We start from the raw sequence: 25,990 nt of genomic DNA on the forward strand, positions 1-25,990 counted from the left end.
CCAGGTCCCTCAGTACTAAGCCATTAACTTGCTGTGTCACCAGGCAAGCTGCCCAGTTCTCCAAGCCCCTCCACTTCTTCAGCTGTAAAATGATGGAATTGGGCTAAGTGTTCTGTAAGGCCTCTTTCAAATCTGTAGCCCTTTGACCACTCTGTTAGTAACAGACAATTTTAGATTTACTTATGAGCAATTACATTAAAAATTATTTTTGAGAACCTATGTGTAAAGGGCTATTTTTGACCCTGTACTTAATCTAAAAGTAGGTTTCCTCAAAGAGCCTATGCTCTTCACGGGCTGTGAAACTAAACCTAGAAATTAGCATAATTAATAATGTAAAGCATACAAGATAAATGTCAAATTAGTAATATATTTAGTGTTAAGAGATTTCAGAAGATTTCAGACAGAAAGTAGTTCTGTTTCCCAGTCTTTGACTGGCCCAGCCTGGAATGGGCCTCCAGTGAACCTGGATGAATTTCTGTCATTGCACACAGAGTCAGGCACACTCGCGTATTTGCATGCCTGTCTGTTACCATAAGCTTCTGGAGGGCAAGGCTTATACCTGATTATGTTACCATAGTGGGTGCTCAAGAAATATTTCTTGAATGAGAAGGTGATGTGCTGCTCCTGGGTGGTGATTTAACAGCATACCGATTCCCTACTTTTTTTTTTCCAGTTGCTAAGTTGTGCAGTAACACCCTCTCTTCTCTACTTGGATTCTTCTTGCCTTTATTTTGTTTATATTTCTATTCGTGCACCTCACTAAGTATAAACCTTTTGGAAATTCCCCCCATTTCTCTCCTATAAGCTTTAACTTCCATTTATCTAGGAACCTTTTTTTTAAACTTCCCTGCGGACTTCTCTGGTGGTTCCGTGGTTAAGAATCCACTTTCCAAAGCAGGGGACGCAGGTTCAATCCCTGGTTGGGGAACTAAGATCTCTTATGCCGCGAGGCAACTAAGCCTGCACGCTCTAGAGCCCGCGCACCACAACTAGAAAGGAGCCCGTGTGCCGCAATGAAAGATAGCGCATACCGCAATGAAGATCCCGCAACTAAGACCCGATGCAGTCAAATAAATAAATAAATATTTTAAAAAATAAATAAATAAACTTCCCAGTTTTCCTAACCTGTGTGCTTCTATTGTGGCTGTTACCTAACAACTGCATAGACCCCGAAGGATGCGATTTATTTTATGGGCTCCCAGGTACCGTGGTGCACTTGATGAACAGCACTGTAAGTCTGCCTGTGTCAAGCACGGTGAGAGAGGAGAGATGTGTACCTGAACACTGCCAAGGTGTCTGTGGAGGAGGAGTGGGCAAAGGGTATGGGCAGCCTTGTGTGGAGCAGGTAATGAAAAGTTTTAAACAAACTGAAGCAACCTATGAAACCCAGTGCCGTAATTTAATAGGCTGCTTTACCAGCATAGCTGGATGGGAAATAGCTCTGCAAATAGAGCCGGTTCTCTGTTCTTTCAACTCCTGTTTTAGGCCATTCGTGCCAGAATTTCCATCCCGTCCCTGGCCCCTTCTCAAGGGGGAGAAGATAGACACAGGCAAAGCTAGAGCAGTGCGGCACTGGTATGGATTTGACTGCATGCAGGAATGTAGGCCCAGGGGATGGGAGTGAAGCATGTCTGAGGTACCGGAGACTTCCTTTAATACCACCTGAGCATTACAGTTACTTTCACCCCCTCTTCAGATTCTCTGCTGATTAGATCCTGATTCCAATGTGTCTAGACAAGACAAAAAGCAGAAGTAGAAGTGAGTTTACTAGAAAATTTGTTCAATATGAAGAAATGGAAAGTTTAGGTGATGCTTATAGGAAAAGTTTTAGAAGAGTGTCTGTATCTCTTAGTGATCATTGGTAATTTTCTGATAAGCCAAGTCTCAAAGATATACCATAAATGTATGGATTTAAGGGAGGCATTTGATTCACTATTCATCATATTTGTATAACATGATGAAGAAAGATTGGCTGGGAATTTATAGTGGATGAGATATGATGGATACTGAGGTATATCTTAAGAGTAATTAATGGGTTTATGCCAGTCTGGGTGCAGGTCTCTAAACATGTGCTGGAGGACTGCATGCACAGCTCTGCCCCTGTTACTCCTTTTTTCAGTAAATGGGAAAATGACACAGATGACGTGTCAGGTAAATTTGTACATTCTTTTTTGTTTTGCCCATGCCGCGTGGCATGCGGGATCTTAGTTCCCTGACCAGGGATCAAACCCATGCCCCCTGCAGTGGAAGCACGGAGTCTTAACCATTGGACCTCCAGGGAAGTCCCAATTTGTTCATTCTAATTGGCAAAAATTCCTTGACCTGGAATTCCCCACCTATAAAATATGGTTGCTATTATCTTTTCTAACTCATAGTTTAATGTGAGAATTAAATAAGGTAACAAATGTAAAAGAATCCTGGAATTTATAGACAAAGCCCCTTTAAAAATGTAAGTGTTTTTATTTGGTTATTTGTTATTCTGTGGAATTATTTTTTTTTAATCAGTGAAATGTCAGTATGCCTGTAATTGAGACAGCCTAGGTTGATAAAGGGAAAATTTGTAGTAAGGTAAGAATACCACCGTAGAGGGGATTCTTCTTCTTTTATTTTTTTAATTGAATGAAAGATTCTTTAAATTCTACAGTGCTTTATGGTTTTCAGAAGTTTCACATACATGATTTCATATAATCCCATAATAACTTTTTTTTCTCCCTACCCCTATATTACCCTTCCCCACTTCCCTCTCCCCACTGGTAACCACTAGATTGTTCTCTGTATCTGTAAGTCTGTTTCTTTTTTGTTTTATTCACTGGTTTGTTGTATTTTTTAGATTCCACATATAAGTGATATCATATAGTATTTGTCTTTCTCTTTCTGACTTATAAAGGGGATTCTTTTGATAAAAGATTCATATTGCTAAAATAACATCTTTTCAGTGAGACCATGCTTAAAATTGTAACCCTCTTTCACTGAGCAACCCCTATCCCCCTTCTTTGCAGAATCATTTTTACCATAGTACTGTCACCATCTGACATATTAAATGTTTTACTTAGTTAGTTTAATATAAATAAGTCTTCTATCTGGAAGGGGCCTGCCTGTAGTAGATATCCATAACTATTTATTGAATTAATGAAGAATGAATGAGTGTATCGTGTGCTCACTATCATCTGGGTTTGCTCTTTAGGCATGATGATTCCAAGTGATGTCCAAGGTCCTGGCTTGCTTGTTGAACTTCCTGCTGTGGCTCAAACAAGGGAGCAAGAAGACTTGCCTCTATACCAACTCCCCAGGGCTCTAGCTGTTTCCAAGGCCTCGGCACACACAGGAATGTTGTCTTCTAGATATGCCACTGATGCATGGTATGATATTATTTCTCTTTGTTTTCGCATTATAAAATAGCTTTCTTTTTGCTTCTATTAAAAAAAAAAAAACCATTGTAAAGCAATTATACTCCAATAAAGATGTTTAAAAACAAAACAAAACAAAACAAAACAAAAACGAAAACGACCGGGCATGATTATGGTGGAACATTTGGAAAATGCAAGGAAATATTATGAATAAAACCCACCATACTAAACAATTACTGTGAGAATTTCACATACTTAAAATTGTACCATATATATAATTTTTTTTATATATATACAATTTTGTATTCTTGCAGTTGTCTGCAAAATAGATTATGGGAGTATTTACTTAGAGAATGGAAGGTTAATTAAGAATTTAACAACTCAAGCAAGAAGTACTCGAGGACAAATTAAGGAGGGACTGGACTTAAGAGTTAGAGAAGCTGTAGGAATTGGTGACTGTAACATGTTGGGAGTGAGAAGGAGTAGGAGGATGACCTGTGTTTCTGAATGGGGCAACTAGATGGATAGCAGGACCATTAATTCCTTGGCATAAGATTATAGGAGCATGAACAGGTTGAAGAGGAAAATGATGAGTTCGGTTTGGGACATGTTGAGGGTTCAGGTATCCATAGGACAATAAAGTGAAATGGAGTTAATTAAATACATGACTCTGGGGATTAGTGCTGAGGTCTATCCTGATGTGGATAATTGGGAACAAGATCAAGTGTAGGTGAAACTCCTGGATTTGAATAGTCATCCAGGGGAGGCTCAAGTGATAAAAGAACAGGGCCAAAATTGGAGTCCTGTAAAGCAGCAATATTAAGGGCATGAACTGAGGAAGAAAATAATGAAGTGGAATGAACAAAAAGTAAAAGGAAATTGATGAACTAGAGGTTGATATAGAAACCAAGGGAAGAGAGCATTTTAACAAAAGGATCATTACAGACTATTGTTACATGCTACGGAGAGGTCAAGGTAGATAAAATGGAAGAGTTTTCATGGGGCTTGATCACATGGATGCCCTTGGTAAGCTTAGAACAGTTTCATTAGCATGGAAATCAGAGAGTAGTGGGTTGAGAATTGAACAGAAGATCAGATATTGGACAAAGTAAGAGCAGACTAGTGTTTTGAGGAACTTGATCATGAAAAGAGGCAGAAAGAACACATGTTACCTAGACAACTGAAGGGCATTGTGGAAATGGGACAAGGGGGCAGATATATAGATATATAGATATATATATATATAGATATATATAGACATACACACACACATAGATTGTGAGTGTGAAAGATCCAGAAAAGGAATATGTAGATGTTAGAAAGTGGCTGATTAAGTGTAGTCCCTGGAGAGGGTGGAGGGAGAGGAGGACACTGCACACCTAGAGAGATTAACTTCTAATAGTTTGATAGGAGGAAGCTCATCTCCTCCATGGACACAGGTGCCAGGAATGAAAGGAAGGTACAAATGCAGTACTATTAGTACCTTGAGGACTGGAATCCAAGGAGATTCTTGCCCAATGACCTTGATTTTTTTTTTTTCTGTCATTTAGGAGAAAGGTTATTTACTCAGAATGATGGGGGTGCTAGTAAAGTGGGCCATAAAAAGAGAGGTGTGAGAGTAGAGATTAGCTTTTGAAACAAGGGTAGGAGAGTAATGGCCTAGTGGTGGGAAGGAATTTAGAAAAATATTGACTCCATTTTCCCAGCTTGCCAGGGAGTGAGAGAGGGAGTGTCACCCACTCAAGTGTGGCATCCATGGCAGAGAAGCGGAAGCTGTTGAGAGAACAGAGGAGGTGGAGAGAACACTGAGCGAAGAAGTTAGGGTGTGGGGTGGTTTCTTTACAATTCAAGGAGATTCCTTGGAGTGTGACAGGTAGTTTGGCTGGGGGGCGGGGGCCTTGGGGATGGGGCATGGGAACAGAAGCACCTCTGAAAGAAAAACCAGAGCTGTGTAGCACTGTGAGTACAGGACAGGAGAGGCGAACAAAGGAGTTGGAGGTGTTGCAAAGCATAACAGAGATGAGAAAGGGGTGGGATTAATCAGCCTTAATGCTTTATTTATTTATTTATTTTTATTGGAGTATAGTTCACTTACAATGTTGTGTTAGTTTCAGGTGTACAACAGGTGAATCAGTTATACATATATAGATGTATATCATCCTAAGTGAAGTAAGTCAGACAGAGAAAGACAAATATCATAGGATATCACTTACATGTGGAATCTAATTAAAAAAATGATACAAATGAACTTATTTACAAAACAGAAACAGACTCACGGATCTTGAAATCAAATTTATGGTTACCAAAGGGGAAACGTGGGGGGAAGTGATAAATTGGGAGACTGGGATTAACATATGCATAGAATAGATAACTAATAGGGACCTACTGTGTAGCCCAGGAAACTCTACTCAGTGTTCTGTAATAACCTATATGGGAAAAGAATCTTAATGCTTTTATTGAAACCTTAGTCCAGGAAAGATTTTGTGTTATATGAAGTGTCTCAGACTTATATCACTTCTCTGTTCAGCGACCTGTGGCCTTTGCCTAGAGTTTTAGATAGAACCTTAGTAAAAAGTTGTCTGGCTTCTGTGTAGCTCGTCTCTGAGTGGAAAGGGAAGACCCATAGGCCCAACTAGTTGGAGGAATCTGGTGGCTTTTCACTCAGCAGACCTGGACCAGGGTGTAGAGGGGAGGAAGCTGACAGGCCCAGGGTCCTCGTGCGAGGGATCTAAGCAGCGCCCAGAGGAACGGAACGCAGTGTCAAACGGCCAGGGTTTGTTTTTTTAAGAGAGATGCTTGGCAGTGGAAGTGCTGGAGGAGTCAGGAACATGTTTCAAATTTTTTATGTGATCAAATTACTTTTCAAACGAGATACTTTTTTTTTTTTTTTTTAGAAATTCACGTTCTTTTATTTATTTATTTATTTATTTATTTATGACTGTGTTGGGTCTTCGTTTCTGTGCAAGGGCTTTCTCTAGTTGCGGCAAGTGGGGGCCACTCTTCATCGCGGTGTGCGGGCCTCTCACCATCGTGGCCTCTCTTGTTGCGGAGCACAGGCTCCAGACGCGCAGGCTCAGTAATTGTGGCTCACGGGCCCAGTTGCTCCGTGGCATGTGGGATCTTCCCAGACCAGGGCTCGAACCCGTGTCCCCTGCATTGGCAGGCAGATTCTCAACCACTGCGCCACCAGGGAAGCCCACAAACGAGATACTTTTATTTTTTAAATTTCTTTTGTGCTGAGTGTTAATAATTGAATCTGGCCAAAGAATTCAGAAATGAGGCTGCTTTTCAGGCTATAGAACGGTAATTGTAGATTGGAAAAGATTTAAACAAATTTCCAAGCCCACCCTTCCTTCCTTCTGCAGAAGGTGAAACATTCTGTCAGTTGTGTCTTACTCAAGTCTCCCAGCTTCAGAGAGAGGAGATAACGCTTTACTCCTGAAGTGAGTACTTTGACAAGCTGTTTTCTTGTGCTGGCACAGACATTTAAGGGCTCCAGCCTAATCTTTGTCTTGGGAGATCAGTCTGGCATTTGAATGCTGTTTTTTTGGCTTGCCGTCATAGATTTAAGATATATTTAAATCTCAGCAGGCTCCAGAACAGTTCCTGTAAATCATACTACCCCTTTTAATCTTTCAGGGTATGCCCCATGGAGTTAGGTTCATAGGTGAATATTTATTGCTACTCAGGAGACTTCCTGAGTAATGCATAGATCCTTTTCAGAATATAGTCTTTCAGATCATCAGGGTGTCATCTAGTGCTAAATGCTATATGCTATTTTACAGTTTCTTCTTTGTGTTAATTTTTGTGTAGGGCCCAGCGGAGTTATTCAGTGTGCACTGTGCTTTTGCATCAAGCCAACTTCACCTTACCTTTGGAGGCAGGACTGATATTAAGAGGTTAGATGCACCCTGAAACTGGTGATCTCTAGGAAGGGAGGACGGTAGGCAGGTGGAGCACGGTAACTCTGAAAGGGATCGAAGTGATCTTGTTCTGAGTATCCTTCTTTCTTCATAAAGTCACTTGAGATCAAGTTTTCAGAATTCACCTTGTTTTAGTCTTTTTCTAACTCACTACTGTCATCACCTGCTGCCTGAAGACATGGGTGTGCCCATCAGTGGGAGGCATGGCATTTCTCAGACTAATAGGAGATTTGCAGTATAGATATATTTTGTTGCTGTTCAAATATGCTCTTTGTTATTTATGACTTCATGACCCTGAGAGGGTTTCCCTTGTGTCTGTATTTCCTCACTTGTGAAGTAGGTAGTTCTAAGGTTCAATAAGAGTGAATGTAAAGGGCTTCGTATAATGCCTTGAACATAGTAAATGTTTAATGAAAGGCGGCTGGCAATGATGCTGGATGGCAGTGATAGGATCATGGGCCCTGAGGTGTAACTAGGGTATTCATTGTTGCTGAGTTTATTAAAACACTCAAGGAGATTGTAGAGTTTTTTGTTTTTTTTTTTAAGAAATAAAATAGAATCAAATCACAGTAAGTAAAACAAGGAAGGTGTCAGAGGCTAAAGCCTGGTAGGATGATGAACTTGAGGTGAAAGGCATATTCTAAATTGAAAAAAAAAAATCATGTTGTAGGTATAATAGAATGCAAACGAAAAGAAATACTTTCAGGTATTGGATACTTTGTTTTGAATAGTGGGAGGTGAAATAGGAGGCAGAGTGTCATAGCTGGGGAAAGGATTAAGTGAGTGAATGTGATATTTTAAGTCCCCAGCACTGCCTGGCATTTAGTGCCTTCTAAGTAAATGGTGAGTATCTAATAGTTTTACCTTTGAGTTCCAGTGCCAAAAATTATGTGTAAATTCAGAATACTGGTAGAAGACTGAGGGTAAGGGAGAGAATAAATGTGTACATTTGAGAGAGGACTACTCTGGAATGTTTGAGATGGGAGTAAAAAGGGGGAGTTTCCAAGGAGTTTGTGGCCTCATGTATATGACACTTTCCTGTTTTTACCATGCTGTTGCATGCTGTTGCAGATGCCAGTCACTGCAGGTGAAGATGAATGTGAGAAATTAGGACAAGAGGCACATAGGAATATTACATGAATGCCTATGAAAATATAATTAGATATTTGATTGCTAACCCAGGCTCTACAGAAGGTCAGAAGAGAAAAGGGAGAGACCTAAGGAAGCAACTTACCCTTTATGGCTTAAACTTCTGTTTCTTAACAGATGTCTTAAATGCAATCTTACAGGACAATTTTCTTAATTTTGATAAATGTATACATTCATGTTACCAACACCCCAATCAAGATATTGAACATTTCCATCCACCCAGAAAGTTCCCCCTTGCCCCTGACTTCTAATACTGTAAATTATTTTTTCTGTTCTAGAACTCATGTAAATGTTATCATGCAGTAGGTACTTTTTTGTATATGGCTTCTTTTACTGAACACCATGTCTGTGTCATTTTAAACTTTCATGTACAAGAATGCCTAATTTTTTATGTATACTGGTATCAGGTAATAATTTGCTTTGTAACTTCAAAGTCATAGTGTAACATTTGTATAACTAGCCCTACTGGTTTGGAAAACACTAGTGCCTGTTCTGCCTGGTTCCAAATACTCATATTCCCTGTGGTGTGTCACAGAAAATTGCCATATAGAATCTATATTTTAAGAGGAAAAAGAAATCTTGAGATAGGTACAGCCATAACCCTTCCTGCTTACATCATTTTGGGTGCCGAGTTTGCTTGACCCTCATATGGTTTAGTATATAGAAGTTTCACATGAAAAAAAGGTATATTCTTGCCATCATTTTGAAATTGTTAGACTGGGCATAGTTCAGAAAGCAAACCTGATGCCTTTATGGGAGATGGAGCCACATTCGTGCTCTGGGTGGGATCACCTCTGCAGGAGAACAGTACATTTTCTCATAAAGGCAGAATGCTTGTAGGTTTTGCCTCTTTACTTTGTATTTACTTTTAAAGTTGCACTTGTTCACCTACCAGTGTTTACGAAATCTTATATTTGGGATGCTTTTTCTATAATAAAATATTATCATTTGTGGAAAAAAAAAAAGTCACCTTGGCCATCTAGATTCATCTGATTTTTTTATGATGTTGAAAATTTTATTCTCAAAGACATTGTATATTATGATGAAGTCTTACTATTAATATCCACTTGTTCATTAATGGGGCACTCCATCTTTCATCCCAAATCTGTAAAGAATTATAACTTTGGGCATTTGTTATAAAGGACTGAACTAAAAATAAAAAGCATTGTTTCTATTAGATGGTTAATTCCTTTAGGGAAAAAGTGGTTATAAAACTCTGGTTAAATGTAAAAGGCAAAAGTTCAGTTATTTTAAGATTTGAGATTCTAACTGATTGAGCTATTGACCATGTTTAATCAAAGTGCAAATTATAAAATTAGAGGTTAGAATTCTCTTGTGAAAGATTCAAGTACATTTGTGCGAATTTACACCTTAATATGTGCAGTAAAAGTATTTTACTTTCTCAGTTAAATTTTAATTTGGGTTGAAAGGTATATGCATTTATCAGTGTAAAGTGACTACATTATTTTGTATAGTTGCTTGTATCCTGTGACTGTATTTCTAAAACTAATCACACTATGTTTTTGAAAGTTTTATCCCTCTTTAGGTATGAAGTAATGTGAACAAAATATGTGTTTATCAATTTCCTGAAAAAGGATAATATGCTTTGAAAAAGTCTCTTCTAACAGAATAAATCCTTTTGTCATACATTTTCTTAAAGAAAACTAAAATTGTCCATATTTTAGACAAAATTTTTCCCCCTTTGCTTAATATTGTATGTGAAAGCCAGCAGTTTAGGATACTTTTTATTTTAATTTTTTTTTAATAGAAAAGCATATAGCCCATACTAATGTTAAAGCTTGGTTTCCATTCTATTTTAGGTAATTTTAAATTTAAGAATTTAATTCTTATAATGATATTATACATGTGCCATAATAAAAACACATACTTTTTTTTTCTTAATACCTATCATGAACTGTTTTTGCTCACAAACTGTTGACACCAAATGTGTGAGTTTTTTCCTCCACCCAACAACCAATTCTCTGATTCTCTGGACACTGTGTATCCTAAAATTCATTTCAATTCTGACATTAACTACCTGGAGTTAGTGCAGTCCCCACAGGTTAAGGGCTAAGTCCCGTAAGACCGCCCCAAGTTCAGATGCCAGTCACAAATTCCAGGTTGCCAACTCTACTTCTGACCAACTGGCTATAAGTTGAGGGTTCCCATAACACCGTCCTAAGATTTGATAATTTGCTAGGATGGCTCACAGAACTCAGGAAAGTACTTCACTATTACTGGTTTATTACAAAGGGTGCAACTCTGGACTAGCCAAGTGGAAGAGATGCATAAGCCAGGGAAGGGGGTGTGTGGGATGCAAGAGCTGCCATGCTCTCTTGGGCCACATCACCCTCCCAGCACTTTAATGTGTCCTCCAACCTGCAGGCTCTCTCTCAACCCTGTTGTTTGGAGGGGGTGGGGTGGGAGAGTGGTTTATGGCGGCTCCATTATGCAGCCATGATTGATTACATCATTGGCCATTGGTGACTGAGCTCCATCTCTAGCCCCTTTTCCCTTCCCAGAGGTGGGGGTAGGGCTGAAAGTTCTAACTCTAATCACATAGCTGCTTGTCTGGCAATCAGCCCCCATCCTGAAACTGTCTGTAGTCCTACCTGGAGACACCTTATTAACATCAACTCAGGTGTGGTTGAGAGGGACTTGTTATGAATAACAAAAAATGCTCCTGTCACCCCTATCATTTGGAAAATTCCAAGGGTTTTAGAAGCTCTGTGGCAGGAACCAGGGACAAGGACCAAATATTTATTTCATATTATCACACCTGTCACAATTAGGGTACAGGAAAGTGGAAAACGGAGAGGAGGAAGGTTTCAGTGTTGGTTTGGTTTTTAGCTTTCAATCTTACTTCAATTAATATCTACTTAAAGGAGAATACTAAAATACAGCAGAGCATGAAGATATTCCTTGCATTAATGTCTATATTCCATATAAACAAGACATAATCTAAGTGCATTATATTTTGGGATAGCAGACAAATTAAATTACATCAATACCATGGACTATTAAGATGCTATTAAATAAGAAATGATGAAGCTTATGATAATCTTGGGGAAAATTTTGATATAAATTCAAGTGAAAAAATTGTAAAGGAAATGCATATTGGTTGAGCCTCAGTTAAATGCCAGTCATATCTCATTTAATCCTTGTTACTATTATAGGATAATCAAAATATGAAAGTTTATGCTATGATTACAATTATCCAATGAACGTATATGCATACGTGCCAAGAATAATAATGTGATATGATAAAGTGAAGACTTCACTTAAATTGGTGGAATCATGTGTGTATCATTTAGTGATTGCATTTAGCTGCTTATAAACTGAATCTCCCGCCCCCCTCTCCCCACACACACTTTTAGTGTGGCGTAACTCAACTAGGGCTTAATTTTTTTCATGTAAAAAAGTCCTGAAGAAGTCCTGTTAGGGCCTTAGACATCTTCTTCTTTCTGCTCTGCTGTCATCAATGTATTGCTTTAGTCCTCATGGTTTCTTCATGATTTTAAGATGGATGCTTCACCACCAATAATCACCTCTGCCTTCTAGGCAAGAAGAAGGGGAAGAGCATAGAGCAAAAGGCTCCTGTCAGCTGATTCTCCCTCCATTTAGTGAGTTTCCCAGGAAATCTCATCTGGGGACTTTTGCTTCCTTGTTGCTGATCAGAACTATGGCACACAGTTACCATTAGCTGAAGGGAAGTCCAGAAAATTTATTTTTTTAAAGCTAGGCATAGTGCCACCTGGAATAAAGGGAGGTTATGTTGTTGGGTAAGGAAGATGGGGAGAGAAGACATTAGATAAGTAACTGGCAAGTATCTGCCAAGTTGTTTTTCCTTGAATTCTACGATGCTTTTAATCATAAAAAATAGACTGGCTAAGGCAAGAAGGCTGTCTGCAGTGGGCGAGATGTCAGTGATCCCTAATGATCTCAATTCCTTAACTGGTTTTTAGATTGTCCAAATTTTTTCACTTTCTCCTTTTCACACAGCCTTAAACCATTATATCCTAGAAAGTTGTAGAGTGGCAAGTAGCTGGAGTTTTATACTTTTTATAGGACTTATTTGAGAGTTCAGAGGAGAATGGAGCATTGAAACTTCATGCTGAAAGAGAGATTTGGATACTGTGGAGAGATTGTGTAGTACATCTGAGCCTTCTCTGAGCCTCATGGGGAAAATATAGTAATATGACCTGCTGTGCTTACTTCACAGGGTTTTTGTGAAAATGAAATGGAAGAGGTCGTCCCTACATTTTTGTGTAGAGTAATACAACTGACAATATCACATAAGTTATTTCATTTGGTGGTCCAAAGGCACACACCTATTTTGTGGTACAGGTTAGACTGGAGCTTAGAAATCCTGACTCCTCTTCCAGATAATAGATGGTAGTGTCTCTACCCTATTAGATAACATTACTTTTATAACTACTCTGTAATTCAGCATTTTACAGTATCCCGCTAGGCAGTTCCATATTAACATAACTTGATGGGTGAAAGTATGGTGGTGGTAGGTGGGAGAATCACATTGTTTAAGAAATTTCTCTGTAAACTGAAAAGTGCTGTGTAACTACACAAAATATTTATGGGATACAAATGACAGGGAAATTATTTAGGGTTAGACAGAAAAATCTAGAAAGAACGATCATGTTTACTGACTGTTTAATCATTTCAGCTGTTTGTGTAAGTTTATACTAGACTGTTAGCTGGTCAATCACACCAAATTTTAAGAAATATATTTTATAATATTTAAATGCTGTTATAGAAACAAATGTGAAATCATACAAATTCAAACACAGATTTTTAGAACATAACATCTAGAGTGTCATCAATAAAAGTGTTTATAATCAATGATTTTCTGGTGCTGGGTGGATAATTGTTAAGTTGAATGCTAAAGCAATATATCTTTGTTTTGTGTGGATAGTTAACTATTGATGTAAATACTTTTAAAGCTTAGAAATTAAGAACAATTTAACTACATATAGATTGTGTAATGTAAAACTTTTCAAGAACCTTTAATAGTAAGAGTGTGTTGTAAGTTATATGTGTGTGTGTTTTTGCCTTTCTTTCTCCTCAGTGAATTACCTGAGAGAGAAGAAGGTGAAGGAGAAGAAACTCCAAACTTCAGCCACTGGGGACCACCAAGAATGTATGTTGATGACATTATTGGCTTTCTCAATAGGACAATGCAATTAGTTGCTCTTTTCTTTAACTTCATAGTGTCATTCAGTCGTTCTCTAATGATTGCCATAGTTCACACGTACGCTGGCCTAAATTTTAGTTTCATTTTGTCTTATCTAGAGATTTTTAGCCAGGCAAAATGGCCGTAACCAATATTAGGAAAATCTTTGTCATACTCTTTCAGAGAAAGCAACTTACAAATGTCCATCTGTGATGGACTAAGTATACTTTCTCACTGTATCACTAAGCAAAGCAGGTAGGGCTGCCTTGAATGCAGTAAAGAAGCTCTTTTTTCCAAACAACAACAATAGTTAAGGCTTCTATCACATAGCACCCTCCTCCTCTTGTGTTAGTCCAAGTTTATGCCTCGTTTGCACTAACAGAGTGTGTTGGGCCCATGCTCCCTTGGATACTCTCATGGTTTTAGGTAGTCACCAGGGCTGCGCTTTATTAAGGTTATAAAAGTCTTCCTTTAGCTGCTGTCTATCTTCATGCATTATTCCACCATGCCACCCAAATTGTTTTTTTTTTTTTGTACTTTTGAGTTTTGTCTTAAAAACTCTTAGGAGCTGTTTTCTGAGCTACTTTTTGGAATTAATTATTGGCCATGTCTGTGCAGTTTGAACAAAATTCATAATATTTTGAGGGGCAAGTTTTATTCTATACTTTATGAAAATGATGTGGATGTAGGAAGAAGAGAAAACCTTTCCAGCCTTTGGAGCTATAAAATCTGTCCTCTACGTAAAGAACCACAGGTTAAAACGGCTGACTGGGAAAAGCAGTATGGGCAGTGAGCCTGTTAGTGGCAAGTTTATTTTATTCTGAAGGTTTCTGCTTTTTGCCATAATGATACATGTGACTTTCTTGATTTTTTTTTTCCACCCATTAGTTATTTCCTTAATTCATTCTTTGCTAATGTTATGATATAGATGAAAGGGACTCATCACAGAAAATATATGGTGATGGGAGATGAGAACATTAAGTCCTTGCTAAATCTCTCAATATTAAGAGTTGTATTTGTTTTGGAAATCTTTTTCAGAATTTACACTTTCACATATGCCATGAATTATTGATAGAATCTTATAATTTTGGAGCTAGGTATAACTTCTATAACATTTGTGAAAATATATTTATATAGAATATGAGTCACAAGGGGATGGTACACATTAAACACAGTGACAGTACAACAAATTACCTTGTTCATGAGTGAATTTTGTTTTTTTGTTTTTACAGTGTTGAGATTTTTAGAGAACCGGATGTATCTCTTGGTATTAGTATTGTTGGTGGACAAACTGTGATAAAACGCCTGAAGAATGGAGAGGAGCTTAAGGGTATATTTATCAAACAAGTTTTGGAAGACAGTCCAGCAGGAAAAACAAATGCTCTTAAAACTGGAGATAAAATACTTGAGGTAAATAGTGTTAAAATTTTGTTTTTGTTTGAAATGTACTGTAAGACAGTAAAATGATCATTTAACCAGAAGTCCTTCCTTTATGTGTTGGGGTGTATGTGTGTACAATTGGTGTATTTTATTCAGATGCTTTAGTTTGCATGTTTGCACAATTTTATGAGATTCTAAAGCTGAGCTGATAGCATATAAAATGATAAAACAAAAAGCCTCAGCTGACTGAAAAAACACAATTTGACAGAATGAGGCAGATGGTGGACATCATGCTTCTCCCACAGTCTTTAACAAACTCTGAATTGTATATGTCAGTGGGATAGCCGTGCTGTCCTCCCAGGGTCAAGACTGTATTGGGGGAGAGGTGAGTCCATCCTTTATACATGGCAGGCTTTGCAGAGTGGAGTTTGAAGGGCACATCAAGGCACTAAGAGGTCTGAATCTGATACATTTCTTTGCATTAGGTTTATTGGATGACATCATATTGAATATTTTTAATCCCAGAATCTGCTTGTTGATTCATGCTTTATGATGCTAAACATCAGCTGTGGTGTTTTAGCTCTGAAACAATGAAAAGAGCTCTGGAGATCATGGGTTGAAGTCTAGATTGTCCTGCTTGTTTTTTCTTTGCTCTTGGACAAATTATGAAACCTATTTTATTTTCAGTTTCCAAATAAAATGGAAATGAGATTTCAAAATCCATAGAATCATTGTGAGAATTAAATCAAAGAATTGCATAAAACTACTCTGTGTATACAAATTTGAGGTTATATTTATGTTTGTGAAATTAAAAAAAAAACATTTTTAAACATACTAGGGATATGGCAATGAAGAAAATGACCAAAAATCCCTTCTCTTATGGCGTTTATATGATAGCGGGGTAGATAGACAATGCACAAAATAAGTAATACATAGAATGTTAGATTGTTATAAGTAACTATGGAGAAAAATAACAGGGAGGAGGATAAGGAATGATGTGTGGTGACAGCAGTAGTTGCAATGAATAGATTTCTTATGGAAGATGATATTGGGACAAATATAAGAAATGAGAGAGTGAGCAATATGGACACATGGGGGAAGAGGGCTCCAGACAGAGTGAACTGAAGTGTGAAAGCTCTGAGGTGGGAGTTTGCCTGGATGTGTTGAAGGAACAGAAAGAAATCCAGCACTGCTAATATCCGTAGAGTGAACAAGAGAGAGGGTGAAAGAGAAAAGGTCTGAGAGGTAATGGGAAGCCACATCATGTAGAGATTGGAAGGTTGTCTACTCTGAATGCATGAGAGTCCATTAGAGAATTCTGAACACGTACACATTTTTTAGAAGGATTATTCTGGCTTCTGGGGCAGGTGTGGTTTCTTAGCATTTGCATAGTACATTGTTTTTTTTTCTTTCCTTCATTTTCACCCTTATTTGTGATTTTGTTTTAGTTGTATTTTAAGCAACATAATAACTGGATACTGCCTTTTAAAAATCTAAATTGATAATCTTCATCTAATAAATAAGAATCATTTATTGTTTATTTTGATTACTGACACATTTGAACTTCGAACAAAATACAAAAGACATTTAAAATTATATTTTTTTCTTTATATTTTGAAATAGTTATAGGTTCATAGGAAGTTGCAAACAAATGTACAAGGAAGTCCCGCTTACCCTTCCCTCAGCGTCACCCAATGTTAACATCTTATACAACTATAGTTCAATAGCAAAATCAAAATACGGATATTGGCACAATTCATAGACCTTATTAAGATTTCACGAGTTATACATGTACCATTTGTGTGTGTGTGTTTATAGCTCTACACAGTTTTATCATATGTATAGCCTTGCATAACCCACACAGCAATCACGAAACTCAGTTGAATCATCACCATAAGACTCCCTTGTCTGACCCCTTTACAGCCACTCCTCTCCCATCCCCTCCACCCCCATCCCTAGCCTCTGGCCACCACTATTCTGTTTCTCCATGTTTATACTTATGTTATTTTACAAATTGTTACATAAATGGAATTATGCATTTTGTATCTTTTTTGAGATTGGTTTTCTTCACTCAGCGTAATTTCATTGAAGTTCATTCAATTTCTTGTGTCTATCAATTGTTCATCCCTTTTTAAAAATTTATTTATTTTTAACATCTTTATTGGAGTATAATTGCTTTAAAATGGTATGTTAGTTTCTGCTGTATGACAAAGTGAATCAGCTATATGTATACATATATCCCCATATCTCCTCCCTCATGCATATCCCTCCCACCCTCCCTATCCCACTCCTCTAGGTGGTCACAAGCACTGAGCTGATCTTCCGGTGCTATGTGGCTGCTTCCCACTGGCTACCTATTTTACATTTGGTAGTGTATATATGTCCATGCCACTCTCTCACTTTGTCCCAGCCTACCCTTCCCCCTCCTCGTGTCCTGAAGTCCATTCTATATGTCTGCGTCTTTATTCCTGTCCTGCCCCTAGGTTCTTCAGAACCATTGTTTTTTTTTTTTTTTAGATTCCATATATATGTGTTAGCATACGGTATTTGTTTTTCTCTTTCTGACTTACTTCACTCTGTATAACAGTCTCTAGGTCCATCCACCTCACTACAAATAACTCAGTTTCATTTCTTTTTGTGGCTGAGTAATATTCCATTGTATATATGTGCCACATCTTCTTTATCCATTCATCTGTTGATGGACACTTAGGTTGCTTCCATGTCCTGGCTATTGTAAATAGTGCTGCAATGAACATAGTGGTACGTGACTCTTTTTGACTTATGGTTGTCTTAGGGCATATGCCCAGTAGTGGGATTGCTGGGTCATATGGTAGTTATACTATTTTTAAAAAAATTAGCTAATTAATTTTATTTATTTTTGGCTGTGTTGGCTCTTTGTTGCTGCACGTGGGCTTTCTCTAGTTGCAGTGAGTGGGGGCTACTCTTCACTGCAGTGCGCAGCCTTCTCATTGCAGTGGCTTCTCTTGTTGCAGAGCACAGACTGTAGGGCACACGGGCTTCAGTAGTTGTGGCACATGGGCTCAGTAGTTGTGGCTCGCGGGCTCTAGATTGCAGGCTCAGTAGCTGTGGTGCATGGGCTTAGTTGCTGTGCGTCATGTGGGATCTTCCCGGACCAAGCTCGAACCCGTGTCTCCTGCATTGCAGGTGGATTCTTAACAACTGCGCCACCAGAGAAGCCCTATTTTTAGTTTTTTAAGGAACCTCCATACTGTTCTCCATAGTGGCTATATCAGTTTACATTCCCACCAACAGTGCAAGAGGGTTCCGTTTTCTCCACACCCTCTCCAGCATTTATTGTTTGTAGATTTTTTGATAATGGCCATTCTGACCAGTGTGAGGTGATACCTCATTGTAGTTTTGATTTGCATTTCTCTAATGATTAGTGATGTTGAGCATCCTTTCATGTGTTTGTTGGCAATCTACATATCTTCTTTGGAGAAATGTCTATTTAGGTCTTCTGCCCATTTTTGGATTGGGTTGTTTGTTTCTTTGATATTGAGCTGCATGAGCTGCTTGTATATTTTAGAGACTAATACTTTGTCAGTGGCTCCGTTTGCAAATATTTTATCTCATTCTAAGGGTTGTCTTTTCGTCTTGTTTATGGTTTCCTTTGCTGTGCAAAAGCTTTTAAGTTTCATTAGGTCCCATTTGTTTACTTTTATTTTTACTTCCACTTCTCTAGGAGGTGGGTCAAAAAGGATCTTGCTGTGATTTATGTCATAGAGTGTTCTGCCTATGTTTTCCTCTAAGAGTTTTATAGTGTCTGGCCTTACATTTAGGTCTTTAATCCATTTCGAGTTTATTTTTGTGTATGGTGTTAAGGAGTGTTCTAATTTTATTCTTTTACATGTAGCTGTCCAGTTTTCCCAGCATCACTTATTGAAGAGGCTGTCTTTTCTCCATTGTATATTGTTGCCTCCTTTATGAAAGAGTAGGTGACCATATGTGCGTGGGTTTATCTCTGGGCTTTCTATCATGTTCCATTGATCTATATTTCTGTTTTTGTGCCAGTACAATGCTGTCTTGATTACTGTAGCTTTGTAGTATAGTCTGAAGTCAGGAAGCCTGATTCCTCCAGCTCCGTTTTTCTTTCTCAAGATTGCTTTGGCTATTTGGGGTCTTTTGTGTTTCCATACAAATTGTGAAATTTTTTGTTCTAGTTCTGTGAAAAATGGCATTGGTAGTTTGATAGGGATTGCACTGAATCTGTAAATTGCTTTGGGTAGTATAGTCATTTTCACAATGTTGATTCTTCCAATCCAAGAACATGATATATCTCTCCATCTGTTGGTATCATCTTTAATTTCTTTCATCAGTGTCTTATAGTTTTGTGCATACAGGTCTTTTGTCTCCTTAGGTAGATTTATTCCTAGGTATTTTATTCTTTTTGTTGCAATGGTAAATGGGAGTGTTTCCTTAATTTCTCTTTCAGAATTTTCATCTTTAGTGTATAGGAATGCAGGAGATTTCTGTGCATTAATTTTGTATCCTGCTACTTTACCAAATTCATTGATTAGCTCTAGTAGTTTTCTGGTAGCATCTTTAGGATTCTCTATGTATAGTATCATGTCATCTGCAAACAGTGACAGTTTTACTTCTTCTTTTCCAATTTGGATTCCTTTTATTTCTTTTCTTCTCTGATTGCTGTGGATAAAACTTCCAAATCTATGTTGCATAACAGTGGTGAGAGTGGGCACCATTGTCTTGTTCCTGATCTTAATGGAAATGGTTTCAGTTTTTCACCATTGAGAATGATGTTGGCTGTGGGTTTCTCATATATGGGCCTTATTATGTTGAGGTAAGTTCCCCCTATGCCTACTTTGTAGAGGGTTTTTTATCATAAATGTGTGTTGAATTTTGTCAAAAGCATTTTCTGCATCTATTGAGGTGATCATATGGTTTTTATCCTTCAATTTGTTAATATGGTGTATCACATTGATTGATTTGCATATATTGAAGAATCCTTGCATTCTTGGGATAAACCCCACTTGATCATGGTGTATGATCCTTTTAATGTGCTGTTGGATTCTGTTTGCTAGTATTCTGTTGAGGATTTTTGCATCTGTTCATCAGTGATCCTGGCTTATAGTTTTCTTGTTTTGTGACACCTTTGTCTGGTTTTGGTATCAGGGTGATGGTGGCCTCGTAGGTTGAGTTTGGAAGTGTTCCTTCCTCTGCTATAGTTTGGAAGAGTTTGAGAAGGATAGGTGTTAGCTCTTCTCTAAATGTTTGATAGAATTCACCTGTGAAGCCATCTGGTCCTGGGCTTTTGTTTTTTGGAAGATTTTTAATCACAGTTTCAGTTTCAGTGCTTGTGATTAGTCTGTTTGTATTTGCTATTTCTCCCTGGTTCAGTCTCGGAAGGTTGTACTTTCCTAAGAATTTGTCCATTTTTTCCTGGTTGTCCAATAAGCACATAGTTGCTTGTAGTAATCGCTCATGATCCTTTATATTTCTGCTGTGTCAGTTGTAACTTCTCCTTTTTCAGTTTTAATTCTATTGATGTGAGTCTTCTCCCTTTTTTTCTTGATGAGTCTGGCTAATGGTTTATCAATTTTGTTTATCTTCTCAAAGAACCAGCTTTTAGTTTTATTGATCTTTGCTATCGTTTCCCTCATTTCTTTTTCATTTATTTCTGATCTGATCTTAATGATTTCTTCTGCTAACTTTGGGTTTTTTTTGTTCTTCTTTCTCTCTCTAATTGCTTTAGGTGTAAGTTTAGGTTGTTTATTTGAGATGTTTCTTGTTTCTTGAGGTAGGATTGTATTGCTATAAACTTCCCTCTTAGAACTGCTTTTGCTGCTTCCCGTAGGTTTTGGGTGGTCGTGTTTTCATTGTCATTTGTTTCTAGGTATTTTTTGATTTCCCCTTTGATTTCTTCAGTGATCCCTTGGTTATTTAGTAGTGTATTGTTTAGCCTCCATGTGTTTGTATTTTTTAGAGGTTTTTTCCTGTAATTGATATCTACTCTCATAGCATTGTGGTCCGAAAAGATACTTGATACGATTTCAATTTTCTTAAATTTACCAAGGCTTGATTTGTGACCCAAGATAGGATCTATCCTGGAGAATGTTCCATGAGCACTTGAGAAGAAAGTGTGTTCTGTTGTTTTTGGATGGAATGTCCTGTAAATATCAATTAAGTCCATGTTGTTTAATGTATCATTTAAAGCTTGTGTTTCCTTATTTATTTTCATTTTGGATGATCTGTCTATTGGTGAAAGTGGGGTGTTAAAGTCCCCTACTATGACTCTGTTATTGTTGATTTCCCCTTTTATGGCTGTTAGCATTTGCCTTATGTATTGTGGTGCTCCTGTGTTGGGTGCATAAATATTTACAATTGTTATATCTTCTTCTTGGATTGATCCCTTGATCATTATGTAGTGTCCTTCTTTGTCTCTTGTAATAGTCTTTATTTTAAAGTCTATTTTGTCTGATATGAGTATTGCTATTCCAGCTTTCTTTTGATTTCCATTTGCATGGAACATCTTTTTCCATCCCCTCACTTTCAGACTGTATGTGTCCCTAGGTCTGAAGTGGGTCTCTTGTAGGCAGAATATATATGGGTCTTGTTTTTGTATCCATTCAGCCAGTCTGTGTCTTTTGGTTGGAGCATTTAATCCATTTACATTTAAGGCAGTTATCGATATGTTTGTTCCTATTACCATTTTCTTAATTGCTTTGGGTTTGTTATTGTAGATCTTTTCCTTCTCTTGTGTTTCCTGCCTAGAGAAGTTCCTTTAGTGTTTGTTGTAAAGATCGTTTGGTGGTGCTGAATTCTTGTAGTTTTTGCTTGTCTGTAAATGTTTTAATTTCTCCATCAAATCTGAATGAGATCCTTGCTGGGTAGAGTAATCTTGGTTGTAGGTTTTTCCCTTTCATGACTTTAAATATGTCCTGCCACTCCCTTCTGGCTTGGAGAGTTTCTGCTGAAAGATCAGCTCTTAACCTTATGGGGATTCCCTTGTATGTTATTTGTTGCTTTTCCCTTGCTGCTTTTAATATTTTTTCTTTGTATTTAATTTTTGATAGTTTGATTAATATGTGTCTTGGCACGTTTCTCCTTGGATTTATTCTGTATGGGACTCTCTGTGCTTCCTGGACTTGACTGACTCTTTCCTTTCCCATATCAGAGAAATTTTCAACTATAATCTCTTCAAATATTTTCTCAGTTCCTTTTTTTTCTCTTCTTTTTCTGGGAGCCCTATAATTCGAATATTGGTGAGTTTAATGTTGTCCCAGTGGTCTCTGAGACTGTCCTCAATTCTTTTCATTCTTTTTTCTTTATTCTGCTCTGCAGTAGTTATTTCCACTGTTTAATCTTCCAGGTCACTTATCCGTTCTTCTGCCTCAGTTATTCTGCTATTGATTCCTTCTAGAGAATTTTTAATTTCATTTATTGTGTTGTTCATCATTGTTTGTTTGCTCTTTAGTTCTTCTAGGTCTTTGTTAAACGTTTCTTGTGTTTTCTCCATTCTGTTTCCAAGGTTTTGAATCATCTTTACTATCATTACTCTGAATTCTTTTTCATGTAGAGTGCCTCTTTCCTCTTCATTTATTTTGGTCCAGTGGGTTTTTACCTTGCTCCTTCATCTGCTGTGTGTTTTTCTGTCGTCTCATTTTGCTTATCTTACTGTGTTTGGGGTCTCCTTTTTACAGGCTGCAGGTTCGTAGTTCCCGTTGTTTTTGGTATCTGTCCCCAGTGGCTAAGGTTTGTTCAGTGGGTTGTGTAGGCTTCCTGGTAGAGGGGACTGGTGCCTGTGTTCTGGTGGATGAGGCTGGATCTTGTCTTTTTGGTGGGCAGGACCGTGTCTGGTGGTGTGTTTTGGGTTGTCTGTGACCTTATTATGATTTTAGCTGCCTCTCTGCAAATGGGTGGGGTTGTGTTCCTGTCTTGCTAGTTGTTTGACATAGGGTGTCCAGCACTGTAGCTTGCTGGTCGTTGAGTGGGGCTGGGTCTTAGTGTTGAGATGGAGATCTCTGGGAGCGCTTTCGCCATTTGATATTATGTGGGGCCGGGAGGTCTCTGGTGAACCAATGTCCTGAACTCAGCTCTCCCACCTCAGAGGCTCAGGCCTGACACCTGGCCAGAGTACCAAGACCCTGTCAGCCACGTGGCTCAGAAGAAAAGGGAGGGAAAAAAAGAAAGAAAGAAAGAAAAGAAAAAGAAAATATAGTTATTAAAATAAAAATTATTAAAAATAAAAAAATTTAAAAGTAATTAAAAAAGAAAGATAAAAAGAGAGCAACCAAACCAAAAAGAAATCCACCAATGATAACAAGCGCTAAACACTATACTAACAAAAAAACCCAAAAAAACAAAAAAACGGACAGACAGAACCCTAGGCAAATGGCAAAAGCAAAGCTATACACACAAAATCACACAAAGAAGCATACACATACACACTCACAAAAAGAAAAAGGAAAAAATAAAAAATATATATATATATAAAAAAAGGAAGAGAGCAACCCAATCAATAAAAGAAATCTACTATTGGTCATTAACTCTAAACACTGAACCAAGATAAACATAAAACCAGAAACAAAGTAGATGTAGAAAGCAAACCCTAAGTCTACAGTTGCTCCTAACGTCCACTGCCTCAATTTTGGGATGATTCTTTGTGTATTCAGATATTCCAGTGATGAAGGGTACGTCACGTTGATTGTGGAGATTTAGTCTGCTGCTCCTGAGGCTTCTGGGAGAATTTTCCCTTACCCTTCCTTGTTTGCACAGCTCCTGGTGTTCAGCTTTGGATTTGACCCCTCCTCTGTGTGTAGGTCACCTGAGGGCATCTGTTCCCTGCCCAGACAGGATGGGGTTAAAGTAGCAGTTGATTGGGGGGCTCTGGCTCACTCAGTTGGGGGAACAGAGGGGTACGGGATGCGGGGCGAGCCTGCCGTGGCAGAGGCCGAGGTGATGTTGCAACAGTCTGTGGCGCTCTGTGTGTTCTACCTTGGAAGTTGTCCCTGGATCACAGGACTCTGGCAGTGGTGGGCGGCACAGGCTCCCAGGAGGGGCGGTGTGGAGAGTGGCCTGTGCTCGCACACAGGCTTCTTGGTGGCGGCAGCAGCAGCCTTAGCATCCCGTGCCCGTCTCTGGGGTCTGCGCTGATAGCCACAGCTCGTGCCCATCTCTGGAGCTCGTTTAGGTGGTGCTCTGAATCCCGTCTCCTCGTGCACCCTGAAACAATAGTCTCTTGCCTCTTAGGCAGTTCCAGACTTTTTCCTGGGCTCCCTCCCGTCTAGCTGTGGTGCACTAGCCCCCTTCAGGCTGTCTTCTCGCAGCCAACCCCAGTCCTCTCCCTGGGATCTGACCCCCGAAACCCGAGCCTCAGCTCCCAGCCCCCACCTGCCCTGGCGGGTGAGCAGACAAGCCTCTCGGGCTGGTGAGTGCTGGTCGGCACTATTCCTCTGTGTAGGAATCTCTCTGCTTTGCCCTCTGCACCCCTGTTGGTGCACTCTCCTCCTTGGCTCTGAAGCTTCCCCTCCGCCCAGCCCCCATATCCACCAGTGAAGGAGCTTCCTAGTGTGTGGAAACTTTTCCTCCTTCACAGCTCCTTCTCATTGGTGCAGGTCCCATCCCTATTCTTTTGTCTCTGTTTTTTCTTTTTTCTTTTGCCCTACCCAGGTACGCGGGGAGTTTCTTGCCTTTTGGGAAGTCTGAGGTCTTCTGCCAGCGTTCAGTAGGTGTTCTGTAAGAGTTGTTCCACATGTAGATGTAGTTTTGATGTATTTGTGGGGAGGAAGTTGATCTCCACATCTTACTCCTCTGCCATCTTGAAGGCACCTCCTCATTCATCCCTTTTTATGGATGAGTAGTATTCCATGGTATGGAGGTACCACCGTTTAACCATTCAGCCACTGAAAGACACTTTGGTGGTTTCCAGTTCTTGGCTATTATGAATAAAGCTCCTATAAACATTTGTATACAAGTTCCTGAGTGAAAATAAGTCTTTGTCTCTCTGGGATAGATGCCCAAGAGTGTAATTGCTGGGTTGTATGTTAAGTTCCTTTGTAAGAAACTGTCAAACTATTTTCCAGAATGGCTGTACTATTTTGTATTTCCACCAGCAATGTATGAGTGATTCAGTTTCTCTGCATCCTCATCAACATTTGGTGTTGTCACTGTTTTTCATTTTAGCCATTCTTGCTAGGTATATAGTGATATCATTGTTGTTTTAATTTGTGGTTCCCTAATGGCTAATGAGAAAGAACTTTTCATGTGCTTGATTGCCATCCAATACCCTCTTTGGTGAAATGTTTGTTTGTGTTTTTGCCTGTTTGCTAATCGGATTGTTTACTTTTTTAATCTTTTTGAATTTTGTTTCTTTTTCTCATCTTTCTCTGTTCTCAGTTGAATATAAAGTATTCTCTCATTTAATCGTCATCACTCATACACATACTAATAAGAATCCACTGTTTTATCTCTTATTTAATAATTATATTTCTTCAAATTCACAACAGCCCTGAAATGTTGCACTCTAATATATATTTTGTGAAGCATAATGAGTCATTTGTTTATTTTTTTCTATGAAGAGCATTACTTGTTTGTTTTGTTAGTGAAGTTTAATAATCATTTCTCTTTGTCTTGAAACAATTGCCTGAAAGGTTTAGGTCCATATAAAGAAGAGTTTTTTAAAGTAGGAAGTTAGAATTTAATGTAATTTTTAGAAATGGGTCTTCATCTGTGTGAATGAACATACTCTTAAGTTATAATTTTAAAGCTGAGAAAAACTAAGATTATTTTTGTGTTGTAATATGACAGAATACTGTTTTTTTCCTAACTTCCCGACTTCGGTGATTCCCATTTAACAATGTGGAAATCTCTGTTAGGGAAACAAAAACTGATTATTACTAGAGGAGGAAGTAGTTCTCATATAGCCTCTACTTCTCTTACTGTTGAATATTTTGGGGATCAGGTTATTTGAAAGAAGCTTCATCAAACTGTTGTGACAGCTTTTATGTGTCACTTTAATTTTTGTC

General features: G+C 38.4%; 1 protein-coding gene across 8 annotated transcripts in view; it reads left to right on the forward strand.

Moving 5' to 3' along the window:
- The window catches only part of PATJ (PATJ crumbs cell polarity complex component), a 353,196-nt gene that overhangs the window by 118,657 nt on the left and 208,549 nt on the right, over window positions 1-25,990 (forward strand). For all 8 annotated transcript variants that reach the window (XM_068540002.1, XM_068540005.1, XM_068540003.1 and 5 more), the window contains exons 22-24: window positions 3,185-3,359; window positions 13,503-13,574; window positions 14,840-15,017. In XM_068540002.1, the coding sequence (XP_068396103.1) occupies window positions 3,185-3,359; window positions 13,503-13,574; window positions 14,840-15,017 (425 nt within the window). The remainder of the gene's footprint in view (window positions 1-3,184; window positions 3,360-13,502; window positions 13,575-14,839; window positions 15,018-25,990) is intronic.

Source organism: Eschrichtius robustus, chromosome 3, assembly GCF_028021215.1.
Source record: "Eschrichtius robustus isolate mEscRob2 chromosome 3, mEscRob2.pri, whole genome shotgun sequence".
Taxonomy (NCBI): domain Eukaryota; kingdom Metazoa; phylum Chordata; class Mammalia; order Artiodactyla; family Eschrichtiidae; genus Eschrichtius; species Eschrichtius robustus.